The following is a 16,870-nucleotide window of genomic DNA, read 5'->3' on the forward strand; positions in this document are numbered from 1 at the left end:
TTTGCCTAGGTGTGTAGGCGTTGGAGGGTAGCCGTACGCAGTACGCGGAAGTAATCTTGGCTTATACGTGCTTCAGCGCTGTGCTTATTGCCGCATTTCTCGTGATTGCAATATTTACTGATTACTGTTATTGAACTAGCATCAGTGAGAATTGGTGCGCTCTATGGGAATATGGAGCAATACATGTCAGGCGACTAAGCTTTGTCACTATTGTTGATTTTGCAGAAGCAAAGAGAATAAGGCGTGCTTAGGTCTAAATGGCATTTATATGGTGTGTTAGGAGGGCCTGTGAACGAATTACCACAGCACTGTATTACTACACTAGACATTTATGATCAATAAACCTTTGAAAATAGTTAAACGGGATATTATAAGTTTAAACTACCATTGTTTCACATTAACGTTAGATTATAGCACAGTCGCATTTCTAAAATAATATTCATAAAACAACACCATGCCTGTCGAATTCTATTACTTCAACATGAGTCCTCCCGCCCGGGCCGCGTGGGTGGTCTTGGAAGAGCTTGGTATAAAGTATGAGAAGAAAATGATCAATATCTTGGCGGGTGAGCAGAAGCAGGATTGGTACAAGGACATCAACCCCAGGCAAATGGTGCCTGCGCTCAAGGACGGTGACTTCTGTGTTGCTGAAAGGTGTGGGTCGTTTGTTATATTTTCCTTATTGAAATCGGGTCAAATAACGACGTTTTTTTTGTCCGCCGTTTTTGTATCCAACCAACACGTAGTGATATTCCATTTGCGTCCAATTTCAGCCGAGCAGTAGCGGCATACGCCGTCAGCCAGTACGGCGCTCAACAAGGAAAGCAAAGCTTGTACCCAACCGATCCGAAAAAACGAGCCACTGTCGACCAGCATCTTTATATTAGCGAGAACACCGTGGAAAAAGTGGTATCCTACGTGGTGCGTTTTGTGCATACCTGGTGATAGCCGTATAACGATAACCCAAATCATGACGCAAACGTGTTTCGCAGAACATGCCCGGCGTGCTGTTCCGCGGAGAAGATTTGAAAGAAGAGAATTTGTGTAAAGCCAAGGATGCGGTTCAGGCAATCGAGGACACCCTGGCTAAAACTACGTTCACTGCCGGACAAGATTTCACCATTGCTGGTAACGTGTACTTTGCAATGCAGCTTTTCCTTGATATATTACGACAAACGGTGCTGGATAATATTCAATTAAGTGGTAACGTGGTGATATTTTGCTACATGAGTGTGGTAGTCGTGTGACTGATGGCAGTGTGCCGATTTGGTATTGGCCGAACCCGAAAAACCCATCCAGGCTTCGACTTCTGACTACAAATGATCTCATATGTAGGAAATGTTTGTAACCTCATTATATGCGGCCACAGGGAAAGTCACTCTTAAGGCTTAACAGATTGTTAATTTTTACAAACGCTGAACTTGCAATAGCGCCAAGTTGTCCTATGCTGCGTTCCAGCCAACTCCTACAATCTACCAACTCCTGCATACAAGCTTCTAAGTGTCACCCTTTCCTCTGTGTCTTTCCGTTAATGATACAAATCATTGCTCACAGTAATCCAAATACTGAACATCGCTTGTATGGATTCGAACTACCCGACCAGAATTCGATCACACGAATCGTTGTGTCCTGTCCCAACCCAATTGTGAGAGAGAATGACATGCCAAACTAGTTAGTGTAATCCCAATGGTTCACGAATAGATCGGTGACACTCCATTCTGTATTACACGTTTGATTAATGTTCGGTTGGATCAAAAAAATCCTGGTCCTGCAGGAATTTCATTGGAATTGACATGACTTGATTTCATGGCTATGACACAATCTAAAGTATTTACAGATCGAATACATCCTTGTTCATACAGAATTCAGATTTGTGAAGCACATCTACCATTCCTTTTACGGCGCACTAGTCTCGCTACATGACTCTGTTGCTCAGCTGGCAACGTTACCCGATACGTTGCATTTCAGATATATTCTACTACATGGCGATAGCATTCCTTGACTTAGTGGACTTCGACTTCACTGAATTCAAGAAAGTCGCTGAATGGAGGGCGAAAATCGCTGCAAAGCCGTGGCATCAAGAAGTTTGGGCTGACAATCAAGCCAAATTGAAAGAGTTTTACGCTTCAAAAAGGGGATCCGCCGGAGAAAAGAAATAGGAATTCTTTTCTTCACGACTGGATATAGTCGGCCTATGTTCTTTCTCTAGCACTTTTTCGTAAAGACGATATATCATCTAGCTATTCACCCTTGTACCACTCTAATAGAATATGTGGAATTCTAAATGTAGGCTGTGATCAATCATTTACTGTTGATCTCTTTTAATAAAAACTTTCAAGATAACGTTGTCATCGCCTACCAATTGAGGAAAACCATGATGGAATCCTACAAAATCAGTGTGGTGCTTTGACATTGACAGCAAAACTTATTCGTAGTTTGAAAAGATAGCTTTTCGTATGCTGGATTAAATAACACCGTTCCTGTTCAAAGTGTTACCTACGGCATTTGTTGCTGCTAAGAAGATCGCCGTCGGCATGTCACACTCTATAATCAAAAACTACAGGGCGTGTAACCGCGAAACATTAATTATTCATTTATCGTTAAGCATCACACCATACGAGGAAGTGATATATTAATCACTTGACCACAAAGTAGCATGAGCGTATTGGTGTTCAGTCCAGGAACAAGGGGTGTATCAGTATTTGGTAAAGCTGTGTCGAAACCCAGGGAAGCAAATATCAATACTGTTGCTGTCGGAGGTTTGGTGATCATTTATTGTTAGCATAAGAGGGATGACTCGACTTATTGACGGTAATACACTGTATGTCTCGGATATCTTAGAGAGTAATGAGCCGATGTTGTAATAGGCACACAGGCGTACTAAAAAACGAACTTGCAAAACTGCGAAACATGAAACAATGGCGAGAACTTGAACACGTGTTTTCAAAGTCTTGATGAATTACGGCTGTACGATTCGTTAGCCGAAATGGCCATTTTAACGTCGTTCCGGTTCGACTATTAACCAGTTGCTTTACTGTGAACAATCCACCACTATTCACAAACGCGCGTTGTAACGTTTGGCCTATTTAAAAGAAATAAAACACCGTAGTCATCCGCCAGGAAATGTCGCTTCAATCCAGACCGGCGGTACATTTGATGCTAGATCTTTATAGCCCGAAAATCTAGATCGAAATACGTTTCGCCCAAGGCCATCGTGGTGAAGATGATCACATAATTTGAATGGCAACGTATCGTTTATCCCTGACCTCAATCACCATATCCCAAGAATAAAACTCAAATCATTTCGATTTGGTGCTACGCTACGGTAACATTGGTGTGTAAATTGACGTCCAAAGCAGATACATGTAACGTCCACATACGGTACATTCAAGGCCAGTTGTTGTCACTTTCTTGTTGATCGCCAGTATGGTTTAAAAAATGCCGCAGCCGTTGATTTCACGTACTTCCTATGACCTCTGCGAGACACAATGACTAAGCAAATACAGAAATGATTTGTGGACGCTAGAAAATTCGTTCATCTGTAACTAACGATACTAGCGTCTCATTCCTCGTGGCAAAGACGGCCATAATGATGGTAATCATGATTCAGCATATTCGCAGATTTCCTACGAAAGTTCGGTTGACATAAGGTATGACAAGATTATCTTATAGAACTTTTATATTATGAAGCAGTAGGAATAAAAATGACGTAACTTCGACACGACACATATATACACTAGGGTTGTTCAGATTTGGGCAATTTTTTGGAAACTTGTTTTGCGTAGTTTCAAATGATAGTTTAGTACATAAAAACACCTCTATAAGAGATTTTGGTCATTTTCATCGCGATCTTCCTTGCCCGCAAAGCCCCCAAAGATCCATGGGCCAATTCTCCTTACTACCGACGATTCACCACTGCCGGTTCGTAGCTTTTGTGAAGTTTGCGGAAGAAAACGGCTGAGTAGAGGTTGTAAATATCAGGTTGAATTGTCTTTTTGACGATTAAACATACCTACAGTCCTATACATGCCAAATGTGTCCCACCTTCAGGTATTTGGTACAGGGGGCCGGGTTGTACGTATGAACGAATACCGGCATTTCCATCTGGTTTTTACTTCGTAAATGTTAATGAAGGATATATTGTATATAAATGTAATGTCACCTTAATAGCAGCTCCAATTCACCTACTCCACATCAGGTTTTGCAGCATTTGATAGTCTGCAAGAAAGATGCCCCCCCCCCGACCACAAAAACTCAGGGCTGCCCTGTTCAAGACGTTGTCATAGCGAGTACGGCCTAGGCACAAGCTCATGATACTAGGCTTCTTCTCAAAGGATCATGACAGTTAAGCCATGGCGCCAAAAGAGGGGACCTGATCCTCAACTAGCAATGTCATTCTGTCAGAAAACGTCCAGGTGTTCCTACGGAAACAGAAACAATAATCTCAACACTTATTAATCATCGTCGTCACATACTATGGTATGTTCTTACAACTGAGTTCACATAAAAAAACAAATATCTGGCACAGACTATGTTTCTGAAACTTGATGAATTTATAGTAAGAAAATTTGCATTATCAAACTTGAAAAGCAGAAGAAGGCAAAACACAAATCCGTACATAGTAGGCCGACCATTTACATGACTTGAGACAATTGTGAAAGATGAAACGGAAGTTATTATCATTGAAGAACACGTTGAGAATTAGTTAGGCATAAAAACAAAAAATGGATAACGACAGGCTCTAGTCTCAGGCGGGCTGATAAGGATTTCAGTGTGGATTTATTGAAGTTGTGATACTTCTGACGGTGTTGCTCAACAACATGCAACAGACTTTCCTTTTGAAGTTCATCATATGTGATGATCGAAGCAAAGTCGGCGTGAGTTTAACTCCTCGTTCAGCAGTGTCATTGACGACTTTGACATTACTTACAAAATCGCTCATTTCATTGTATGATTCATATTGAGGCCATTGCTTCACAGGCTGATTCAACTATTCTCCAGAACACTCAAATTAGTTGAACAAATGACTGAGGGCCCACTAAATCAGCCAAAGTGGTGTTCCCCTCTATAGTTCTTTCTGATGAGAGAATAGGTGGCCTGTGTCGATAAGAATGCGGTTTTTCAACTTTCAGTAGGCGACTTGCAATGCTTTTCCTGGTATCGTACCTTTATTTTTCTGAGAATAGGGCATAAAGCAGTTTTCTCCACAATGTACCATGGATGCTTCTTCAACTTATTGAGAGCAGATTCAGCAGCATCTTTATTGGTAGTTGTGTAACCGCGTATCTCCTGAATGAACCGCAAGTCGTTTTCCGGCGCGTCACGGCCAATGCTGCAGTCCAGCGAAGCAAGAACATAGAATGAGCTTAGAAACAAGTTCATGCGCTCCGGTTGAGTAACGAAACTTGACGAGTATTGCATCTGATCAGCCCACATGAACATATTCTGAGAATATAGAATAGTCCCCATCCACATGGCATGTGGTGCATTTGCTTCATAGGTATTATTCTTGCCATATTCCATATTTTGACAACCTCCTCAACGGTTTGAAGAAGACAATCCTGTGTTTTGGTAGTTTTAGGACATTCGTCTTTCAGATACAGCAAATACTGTAGAACCTGGCGTAGAGAAGGTAACTTTGAGTGAATAATACACTCAGATGAATATCCGACCAAATAATGAGCAGATTTCGATCTTGTTATTGGTGGGTCCAGCACAACCTTTCAGACGTTTCAAACATTCTTCTTCAACCAAGTTCTAGTCTACCATCAAATTAGATAATTCGGTAACTTACAGTAACACTAAAATTGAGGCAAATGTTACTGACATAACATATTACATACCTTTCAGTAACATTTACTAGCCTAACACCAGCTGAAAATATCTGCGCATCTGTTCTCGACTCACAACACGATTGCGCTTCTTTGGTATACGATTCATAACAAACGCTCAACCAATACATGTTTCCCATGAACATGATAGACTGGTTGTTTTTGGTAGAACGAAGATACCTGGCATATAGAGGACTGCATTTCAGTACAGTTATAGATACAGATATATTTCCCATCCCTACACAGCCCTTTTGAACTGATACCTTCACAAAAGCTGCGAACCAGTGACACGGTCAACACTACAGAAAAAGATATGACGTCAACACTCTGGTGAATCGTCAGTAGTAAGGAGAATCGATCCGTGGGTCTTTGGTAGGGTTACCATATTTCAGCAACCCAAATTCCGGACACCTTTTAGCGCCCACTAGTGGATTTGAAAATGAGTTGTGACGTCACACTAGCGAAGCTTTGCTCATAGACCAGAGGTATGGTCACGATCCGGTTCAGGAGTATGTGGCTGTGTGTTGTGTACGCGAGACCGAAAGCACATGTTTTCAGCTACTTCCCGCCCAAATAAACAATGATTTTGAACCCACACTATAGGGTAATCGATGCAACTTATGGGTGGGGGGTCTTGCTATATGAATCTGGTTTCTATATGCATCTGGTCGTTAAATTATTTGAATGAATTCTGTCAATAATATTAGTCGTTTCATATATTACTACCACTCTCCGCTCACATGATCAGAGTTAGCGGTAGAGCTGGTCATGGAGGATGATGAGTTCGAAAATACAGGGAGCGTAATTGGACATCGTTAAGTCATGTTCATGTCCTACCGGTAAGATTGTTTATCAGCCTTATGCCGGTGCGCACCACGGAGCTTTATAAACACCCCACATCCAGTGGTTTCCAACCTTTTATGGCCGCGACTCCATCTCCAATTTGAAAATGTACCGTGGCCCAGATCAAAATTTGACTAGCTGACTAAAATAAGTCAGCACCTTGGCCCAGACTGACTCACGGGCTATTTTGGAAGCTGATTACGTTCAACATATTCGCAACCCTAGAAGAAAGGCAAGCGATCCCCCGTTTTGAACCACTATCTTTGAATAAAGCATTTAAACGGCCTCAACGATATTTAGAAATATACTGTTCTCCTATAATTGCGATTGCAATTATAGGCTTATTCCAGTAAATGAAGGTTTTTGTATTTATATTTTATGGCAGTTTTTGCGATGGTGGTAGTCTCCATATTAAAATCAATGAATGTGATAATAAATCGCGCGCAGCGCGAAGAAAAATATCATGCATCAGCATAAATATTCCCAAAACATAATGTTTTTATGCTGATTTACTAACAAATTATGAGCCTACGTCAAAATTCCGGACATTTGGCATATTTTAGAAATTCCTCCCGGACGCTAGTTTCAACAGTGAAATTCCGGACATGTCCGGGAAATTCCGGACGTATGGCAACCCTAGTCTTTGGGGGCTTTGCGGACAAGGAAGATCGCGATAAATATGACCAAAATCGCTTGTAAAGGTGTTTTTATATACTAAACTATCATTTGGAACTACGTAAAACAAGTTTCCAAAAAATGTCCAAATCTGAACAACCCTAATATACACCATCACCTGCATCCTTTAATATAATAATCATGAACGAAAACACTGCTGAGTGCCTTTCATATAACAGTTCAGTAATGCGGACTCCGTAACTGTCATCGTATTGTTCGATGAAAAGCCACAGCGTCTTACCAATTGCCTACAGACGAGTCTGAAAATATTGGTGTTGGAATTGGCATTTCGCAAGGGCGCGCGTTTCTCGATCGACCGGAAAGATCGTCGCTCTATCAAATATGCCGGAACTGATATGTGGAACAGTATCCCTCCGGGCATCCGACAGTCGACTAGCATCTCCACATTCAAGTCGAAACACAACCAATTACTACAAAATAATTACTAGTCCATCCTCAAGATTACCGGACCACGACCTGACCTATCGATCTCACCTGTCCATGACATGCCCCCAATTTCTTGTCGCTTACTTTTTTTCTATACTATCATTTTTACTTTTCATTCAGTGTGCATGCCTCCTCTTTACATCGCCTAGGCTGAGGTGGGTGTCTGATTCCATAAAGACCATTCCAAGTCGCTTCGACACCTTCCTATCTTTTCATTGTGTCGCATTTTTGTGGTGTATTGAACTGATAAAAATTGATAATAAACCAATGATGATGATGATGATGACGACCCCAACACCACTGCGTACGACACTGCGCATGACGTACCGCCACAATTAGGGTTGCACTTAGGCTATAACAAAAATCGTGGCGAGATAGCGTAGTGGTACAATCCACACCTGCAACACCAATGGGTTACGGTTTTGGGACCGACCGAGGTCGAGTCGTCCTCGCCATCTCATCCGCGTAAGCGGTGTCTTATAAAAGCCTAGAAGTGGGCCGTGCTACCATTCGGCCGCTACGGAATAAAATTGAAAAAAATTGACCTGGTGTAAATGACCATTGTAGTCGACAACCACCATGAAAAACCAATAACAAACATGTTTAAAACATGGTCATTGTTTAAAAGTTGTAATCGTGGCATTGACAATTAGAATTATAGGGTAAACATGGCTACTTCAACGAAAAGGGCTTCGAAACACTGTCATAAATAGACCAAAAATTTCTTTTATATACAATCTACAGCGGTGGTTTCCCCACCGCGGCTCTCAGAGCCGCATGCGGCTCCCAGGTAGCCTTCTTGCGGCTCTGATTGACCTCTAAATATGCCACAAAAATATAGTAGACGGCAGTTGTTGTCTGTTTCTATGAATAGTTATAGTCAATTTCTATATATGAATGCAAAAATTTGGGATGTTAGTTTTGTGTAAAGCCGTCAAAGGCCACTTCTGAAAACCGGGAAAGAAAATTCTTGCAGACTAGCGTCAAACGCATGTCAAACCCGTCAGACAAGGTGTATATCTTGAGTTTTGCTGGTCGTAGACCTTTGGAGTAAATTTCGGCGCAATTTTACGCCCTGCAAACACAAAACCGTAAAAGGATCGTCCGGGACCATCTCGATTAGGTTCTGGTTTTCTAAGTGTCGAGGGAATGTCTAAAATACGTAGTAGGATGGTCTTGTGGTTATATTCAATCAGAATAAATTCATACTCGGTGTTGTTCCATCTCATGCATCAGGCTTCGTTATATCCGGTAGTTAACCTAATAATGCAAATTTTCTATCTCTCGCTGGTATGACTAAAATACGTAAAAAGGATGACTTTGTCGGTACATTCAATCACGATGAATTCCTATCCGGTTTTGTTCGATCTCATGCGGTAGCTTCGTTCTATCCATTAGAAAACAATGTTGTCCCTTCGTTGTATTGCGTGAGGATGTCACCGGTGTTGTATATTCGTGTTGTTACTCTAAGGTCGAACAGTTTTGTTTTCTTCTTGTATATATGATCTTCATTATATATATATTCGCTCTTTCGGTAATCTCGCATGTTCAACGAGTATGGCTAATAGTTTTATTCAGAGAATAACTAAATAAGTGAGATGTTGTACGTTTAGGAATATGATTATCGATGCGTGACTTCTAGAATATTTCGGCGATTCAAATTTTACGTCATCGCGCCGGACAAAGATTTGACGCGGAACAGGTCGCAGGCTCGCAGCTAGGCATAGTTCGCTCTTTCTGTATGGTAAATGCCGTAAATATATAGGAATTGTGACTGACTGAGGTAGCGGGTTAAAGGTATATACGCAGTAGCATATAGCTTATGGGGTATTTCGAATTGCCTGTAGTATATGACGCCTAGAGCTGTTTGACTTTCTGCAAAACAGGTGTAGACAACTATAGAAAAGTTTCAGCTTTTCCAGGCTAGAATTAGAGCTAAACCGTTTTTTCCGAATTAGATTACAATTATATTGCTGGCATTTCGCTCTAATTTAGTGAAATTAGACCACTATAATTATCTAGTTGTCCAAGTCGCTTCAAACATCTGAATTACCGGTACCTATACCTACGGTATATCATAATATTTATGCTTGAATTTTCTAGGTATATAAGTCATATAGATACATACCTGTAGAACACTGATTCGTGATTTTATAAAAGTTGGTGCAAGAATGGACATTTTCAACTTGATGTTGGTTAATGGAGCAAAATTTGATATTTGAGTGCAATTATACCTCGAATCCAGTGACAAGATTATTAATCGTTGAAACCAAACGCAGCTGGTTTATGTTGGCCCAGAGAATTTGGCTAGCCAGACCATATTGATAGAATATGGTCACAGTAAGATAATATTTTGGGCTAATTTACATGAACTTTCCAACATTTGATTTGATATGTCCGCTAAAACAGTTGTTATTCTGCTTTCGAATAAGACCTAAATTGCTGATTTCAATGGTAACTGTGTTTGTCAAAGGCTGTAAAGGTAATTTCTTTTCCATGTTAGATGTTTGTTTGTTTGTGGTGTTCATGGTGGTGGTTCGACTACACTGGTCATTTTACACCAGGCCGGTTTTTATTATTATCATTCCGTATCTGCCCGATTACCAGTGAACTCGGCACTTAGTGAATTCGGCCGCACAAACTCGGCACTTGGTGAATTCGGCCGTGGTAGATCTCGTAGCGGTACCGGTCACCATGATTGGTTACTGCAATGTTTTCCGGTGAACTTGGCACTTTGAGTGGTTGTCAATGTTGTACGGGGGTCAGGGCATGCATAGATCACACAGTCACGGCGTGATTAGATCACAGATTGCGTAATCGCGGGAAATAACGCGACGCTCTTCACTTGGTGAACTCGGCCCTTGGAGGAATTGGCACTAGAACACCTTCGCATTAGAAATGCATTTAATATGAATGAACAGTATCAAAAAGGAAATTTAAACGTGTCGTGGCTCGCGGTAGATCTCGTAATCTTGGAAACCTTCAACCCTGTTATCGAGACACCCTAACCCCAGAGTGGAATCGTCTCTCCAAAAGCAAAAAATAATTTATTTTGACTTGATCATGCGAAACATTTGTTGACGAGGAACACTGGCTTGTCGTGATCGATAAACGAAGAAGCGCCGCTTGATCTTCCACAGTTTCGATCTCACATACAACGCCAAGATACATCTTCTCAAAACTTACACGACACAGGCCCGTCACTCACGCGATCGATTCCAAGCAGACCGCGCGTGGTCGGTATATGAGCGCTGCGTTATTTCCCGCTGCTAGCCGGCTACGCAATCCGTGATCTAATCACGCCGTGACTGCGTGATCTACGGATGCCCTGACCTCCTTACAAGATTGACGAATCACTTGATAATACTATTATTAGTTTAATAATTCATATTAATAGCTGTTAATACACTTCATTACACAATTTCCCGAGGGCCGAATTCACCAAGTGCCGAGCTTATCGGCAACCATCTGCCCACTTACAGCACGGCCAACTCCTAGGCTTTTTAAGACATGGCTATGCGGATCAGATGGCGAGGAGGAGCCTAGATAAACGGCCAACACTTCGGTAGGAATTATGGAGTCGACGTGTCAGGCTCGAACCCGCAATTCATTGGTGTTTAGCTATAATGGAGGGTACCACTACGTTACCTCGCCATACCTTGTAAAATGGGACCGTAGCATTTGGCATTTCGTGTGGCAATTGACTTTTGTGTGGAAAATTGTGTTCGTTTTAGAAATTATCCGAAACTTTTATTTCGCCATAGATTGTATATAATAAAACGAAGCCACTCACCACAAAGGAGGATTTAAAGAAGTTTGATGACATATTGAATGAAAGCAAAAGCCTTTGCAAGAGATGTGGTATGTTGAATCTGTTTTTTTATTTTCAAATGCTTGCCGATAGCAGACGGTATATATAAACGTAAGATGTGGAAGCTATCAAGGTGTTATGTTTATTATTTTTAGAAATTCAGTCGGTCAAAGTGGACGATCGTATTGCTTGGATTATATTTAGGCTTATTTTGGCATCTTTGAGATGCAACTCTGAACGTGGAAGGTCATGAACAGTCAACTAATTCTGTTCCTATATTGACATATCAGACATTTGCACTCGTACCGTTGGCGGCGACAATATTGGTCAGTCAGCAAAAAGCATCATGAAGAAGGTTGCCAGTCTGGTGAAATTATAGCAGAGTCGGAAAGAATGGGAAATACGCTTTCATCAACCTCCATTTGAACAAGATCACATATAGTAAGAGACATTCATGATATGCTGCAAATGTCACTGTGTTCTTTGTCTAGTCACCCCACTCATGTAACTATTGAGGCTTCATGCCAGGGTTGTAACCAAGTCACAAGGCTCCGAGTCGCAAGTCAATCTCACTTTTATAGTTTTGACTCGAATCATTTTCAATTCACCACCGATTCAAGTCCGAGTCCAAGTCAGCGAGCAGAGGGCCGAGTCCGAGTTATGATGTTATGACTCGAGCCAGAGTCATTGTGTTAGCTGCTCAGTTTCCAATTTAAGTCTTGTTAAACCAACTTTTTATATATTTTTTGTGATATCGAGTGGGTCGCATTTATAATATACGAATTTTCCTTACTTTTAGCAGTTTCTGGCCGCATTTTCAAATACCAGTATCAATAGACGAAATCCCAATAGCGATTTGCTGTACTATTCTTTGAAATAATCATGAAATGTCGGTCTTGGCCGTCTGAGTCTCAAGTCATGCGCAATGAGTCGAGTCATTTCAGTACAGTCATGCAAGATGACCTGAGTCAAGTCGAGTCAACAGAAAATCCTGACTCGAGTCTTACAACCCTGCTTCATGCAATGAGCATTTACTTTGAAGATAAATAGTAATTAAATAACTGGTTGGTGGTACAAAATTTTGATACTGCTTTCAAAAGTACCTTCATGATAAACGTTATTGAAACCCGAAGAACTTTTCGCGTGCCTATTAAAGAGCTACCGGCACGATAAAGGAAGCAAAACAGAGTTGAATTCAAAACCAGATGGATAATTATGACGCCTTAATGTCGAATTTAGAAATAACATCAATGGAGCCAGAGCACAGCAACAATGCAGTGCATAACAACGGTTGCGTAAAACAGTATGACAGCGTGACACAATTCCTTAATTATTTATTATAGTGGTGCCCACCGTAAATACTATTTTATTAAAATCCGAATTTTTCGATGGCAATAACTCCGCTTCCACTTGTTTGAATCGAACCAAATTTGATGAACATCGTTTCTATACATAACCTAACACTTTCATGGGGTGAACAGAAAATTTTCAAAATTTTTTCATTTATTTTTACATATTAAATAGAAACTTTCTTTTCCTGCAGCAATGCGGCTACTGGTTGGAATAGAACCACATTTGGTGTGTAGGCTTGAATTAGGTAACCTAACAATTTTATCAAGTAGCCAGAACGATTTGAGAAAAAAGTCATTTTTTAAGAGCCCTAATGTCCATGTCAGAGAAACGTTTTAGGGCAGGGGTTCTCAACTTCCCTTGTACAACGGGCCGCATTTTTACAAATAAAGACGCTGCGGGCCGCAGAATATTATTATCATGTATTTGTGGGCTACTATTAAATTTAGGCTACTATATAGCCTAATTACTAGTCGTATAATGGCATTTAGTACATTTTCATGCATTCTAAAGCGTCAATGGACAGTATTCGTAAGTTTACATTGGCTGTTTTTTTTGGTGAGAATATGTATCTTCCAACGGCGCAAGTAAATCCCCATATGGAGCCTGCATTGCATTCGTTTCTAAGTAGGTATATGCACCCCAAACCCTTCCAACAGAGAACTGAGCTCCATGTTTCAATGCGTGAGTGAGCATTGAGCAAGTATGAAATAACGGTCACTCCTTCGTTACAGAGGCCATTATCATGAATTTCAGCTCTCAGGGATATGAGAAGAAGTCTGTTGTTCGGGGTCATTCCTGAGCAAACCATTCAACCCTACTCCATTCCTTCCATGGCTAATGGAGCCCTGCACCAATAATGATGATGATGAGTCAGCTTTGTAAATTTGTTGTTTTTCGGATTTCCTCTGCAAATATGTCTACTCTGATAAAATGCACCCAGATAATTAGCTGTGCCATGTCTGTGGAGTCGGTGGATTCGTCCAATGCTAGGCTAAAGTAGTCTACGCGGCAACATGGTTCAGAAAATGCGATAAAAGATCGACTGGTATTGCTGTTACTCTTCTTGTCACGGTTAAATCAGACAACTGTAGCTGCGAAATTTGTCAGGTCATGTAGGCCTCGCTACTAAGTTCTGGAAACACCGAATATTCGCACAGTATGTTGAAGTCTTATTGAAATCACACCCTCTCCTCCAGATTTCTTGGGTTTAGCGATATTCTAAGCAATTTTGAAAGATGCGGCTGTAACGTCGCTGCCAATTTTAACAATGCCCGACATATGGCTTGCCGGGCTTGCCACCAAGCTAGCTTCGTTTTTTCTAAGATCAGGCGATATGTGAAACTCCAGAAGGAACATGCGTAGGCTAGTATCATTTCAAGCTTCGACGCTTCGGTACGACAACTGTTCTTTGACAGATATGACACATCGATTTTCCATTTATATCTGGGAAAACGAATTCATTGCTCGACGCAGAGTTACAAACCCAGCTGTCGACGTTCTCGTTTCTAGTACTTGTTTCTGCTCAAACCATTCACGGTGTGTGAAACACTTTTTAAAAGTGTTCTACGCAGCGGGATTCTCTTGAAGCAGAGTGCAGCCGAATACCGATTCAAAAGAATAACAATCTAAACTTCAGCCTAGGCCTATATCAAGAAACCAGAACACATCAAAGAATGAGTAATCAAACGAAACAGACAGTCCGATAAGAAAGCTAAGTAGCTAAATTAATATGTAACAATTCTGTGCCAGTATAGTAATTGCGTCCGTAATGAAAGATGTCGCGGGCCGCAAACTAAACGTCTGCGGGCCGCATGCGGCCCGCGGGCCGCGGGTTGAGAACCCCTGTTTTAGGGTATAGGCCTACTCACATGTCTCGCAGCGTTCTCTACATAATTGTCAATTGTGATACAAACTGTTCGCTTGTATTGGTTAAGCCATCCAACTTCGAATTGTAAAATGTTGGGAGTCTTGATATCAAATTTTTGAAAGGTGCACTTTGAGAAGATTTCGGAATCTGTCAAATTATACAAAAAAATTTAGCAAATTCTTTGACATATTTCATCCATTTGGGACTCGATCAACGTAAAAGAATTAGTAATTATTTTATACAACATATTGTATTTGTAGTTGAAGTATAGTAATAATTCTTATGGTTACCGCACTTGTAACGATTCACGGCCATAACTGGAATAATTAGAATGACGTAACTTTCAAATTGTCATGCATTTTGCAACAACATTGTTCTCAATTTTCAAGGGGCTGACCATTGGAGGAAGAATCACCCTTAAGCCGGGAATTCACGATCCGGAAACGCGGCCGACTGTTTCTCTCCTCAAGAGGAAGGAAGAGAAAAAGGGAGCAGAAATAGCAAGAGTGTGACAAGTCGCGCCCATTCGCTTTAATGCGTATTTCCATCCGCGAAGCGCGAAGTAGTAGGTGGGAAAACTAATGGGCGTTTGGTTAGCGCTTTATAAGGTTGACTCCAGCGCTGTATTTGCTAAATGTTGCGGTGAAATAGGGGTGATGTCATTTGGTATCAATATTGACTATTAAAAGACCATTTGTTAGTGGTCATGGATTTGTTCGGCCAGTATGCAGTAATTTCTGATGGTCACTTCCCGGGCTTCTGTTCTCTAACCCCTCATGATTGTTATTCTGCTTCTACTAAGACTGTCGATTCTAATGTTTTATCGTATCATTTGTCGGAGGTTTCGCTCGCTTTTTTACAACGTTTTGCTCTCTGCTAGGTCAATTACTGGCTGAGTATCACTACAGCCTAAGAAACTGCACTAATTCTCATTTTAATGTCTTGCTGGTTATCTTGCTGTCAATTCTAATAATTTGTTAATGTCTATACCAGTGCCGCCACTCAAATGTTTTGTTCTCTGTACACAATATTGTTAGGTCTTCAGCTTTCCAGGCAGAGTATCATTTCACTTTCTAGACTTGAGTATATATCTCTCCAACTAGCTGCCAAATAACTGATTCATTTGGATTGTTGAATTGGTCATTTTTGACAGAATGTGAAGAAATTTTAGTCAAGAATTCTTTTTGTGTTAGTGGCTGTTTTCAAAGATTGCTGAAGTAGTCATCGTTGATCTTGATAATAAAGTAGAAGTGGCGATTGAAGTCAGTTCTCTAGTCATATAATAATAAAAAATATAATAATAAAAACTTGAAAACTTGAGTGGAAATAGTCCAGAATCAAATCCATTTTAGTAAGTATGGGTGAAAAAAATGTAGGAGTCATTCGTTACTCGCTAACTCTGCCATTTTCGCAGTACGAATGTCTTGGCTAATAATCGTCATTTTCATTTTATTTCTACAGGGTGTTGAAAAGAAAACGCCAGAGGGATTATCATCATCAGACGATGAAACCTTCTGATTACTGACTGTTCTCATAGTTTCATTCATTGCTACTTGGCCCTACAAGTAATTTCGTTCGTTTAGATAGATAGATAGTCTTTTATTCGTCACATCAATAAATAAAGAAGTATACGAAACAAATATTGCAGTATAGACTGGGAGACGACGAGGGGCCGTTAGGCCTTCAGAGTCAGTCGCCACCCATTCGCATTATTTACTTGCCAATTCGTTTTGAATTAAATTACCGCAAATGTGATTAATATGTAGTAGATAATGTGGTGTGTGTGTGTGTACGCAGCCGTGATCAGGTTATGCCAAGTGGTAGAAACAGGTTATTATATCAGGATGTTCTTTTAATGTAGGATCTACATTCTACTCACCATGTTTTAAGGCTGTAGCATCTGCATAATATTTACATTATTGAAAGACATTGAATTGAGTCGACACAAAATCCCCCTTTCTACGACCTGCCGAGATCTAATATCTACTATATCGGGCTCGGCTTTCTACATCTTTGGTCTGTACTGTGTTTACTTGGCGGCTC

The 16,870-nt window shown here is 40.8% G+C and overlaps 1 protein-coding gene and 1 long non-coding RNA gene across 2 annotated transcripts; both read left to right on the top strand.

Moving 5' to 3' along the window:
- Positions 1-377: 377 nt before the first annotated feature.
- On the top strand, positions 378-2,343 carry LOC145443670 (glutathione S-transferase 1-like). The gene is made up of 4 exons (XM_080321606.1): positions 378-654; positions 774-921; positions 993-1,128; positions 1,969-2,343. Exons 1-4 carry the CDS (start codon positions 455-457, stop codon positions 2,157-2,159), a joined length of 675 nt encoding a protein of 224 aa, XP_080177732.1. The 5' UTR covers positions 378-454; the 3' UTR covers positions 2,160-2,343.
- Positions 2,344-11,671: 9,328 nt separating this feature from the next.
- Positions 11,672-16,586, top strand: LOC145443671 (uncharacterized). Its single transcript, XR_013916507.1, has 3 exons — positions 11,672-12,048; positions 15,217-15,396; positions 16,289-16,586. It is a non-coding gene; the product is annotated as an uncharacterized LOC145443671 (long non-coding RNA).
- Positions 16,587-16,870: the final 284 nt, after the last annotated feature.

Source organism: Botryllus schlosseri, chromosome 7, assembly GCF_051294905.1.
Source record: "Botryllus schlosseri isolate E-star chromosome 7, Bs_hap1, whole genome shotgun sequence".
Taxonomy (NCBI): Eukaryota; Metazoa; Chordata; class Ascidiacea; order Stolidobranchia; family Styelidae; genus Botryllus; species Botryllus schlosseri.

Excerpts from the sequence above, each read along its gene's own strand:
- LOC145443670 (XM_080321606.1), top strand. The coding sequence starts at position 455 with ATGCCTGTCGAATTCTATTACTTCAACATGAGTCCTCCCGCCCGGGCC. Across the intron at positions 655-773 it reads GACTTCTGTGTTGCTGAAAG|CCGAGCAGTAGCGGCATACG; the intron begins GTGTGGGTCGTT and ends GTCCAATTTCAG. Across the intron at positions 1,129-1,968 it reads ACAAGATTTCACCATTGCTG|ATATATTCTACTACATGGCG; the intron begins GTAACGTGTACT and ends GTTGCATTTCAG.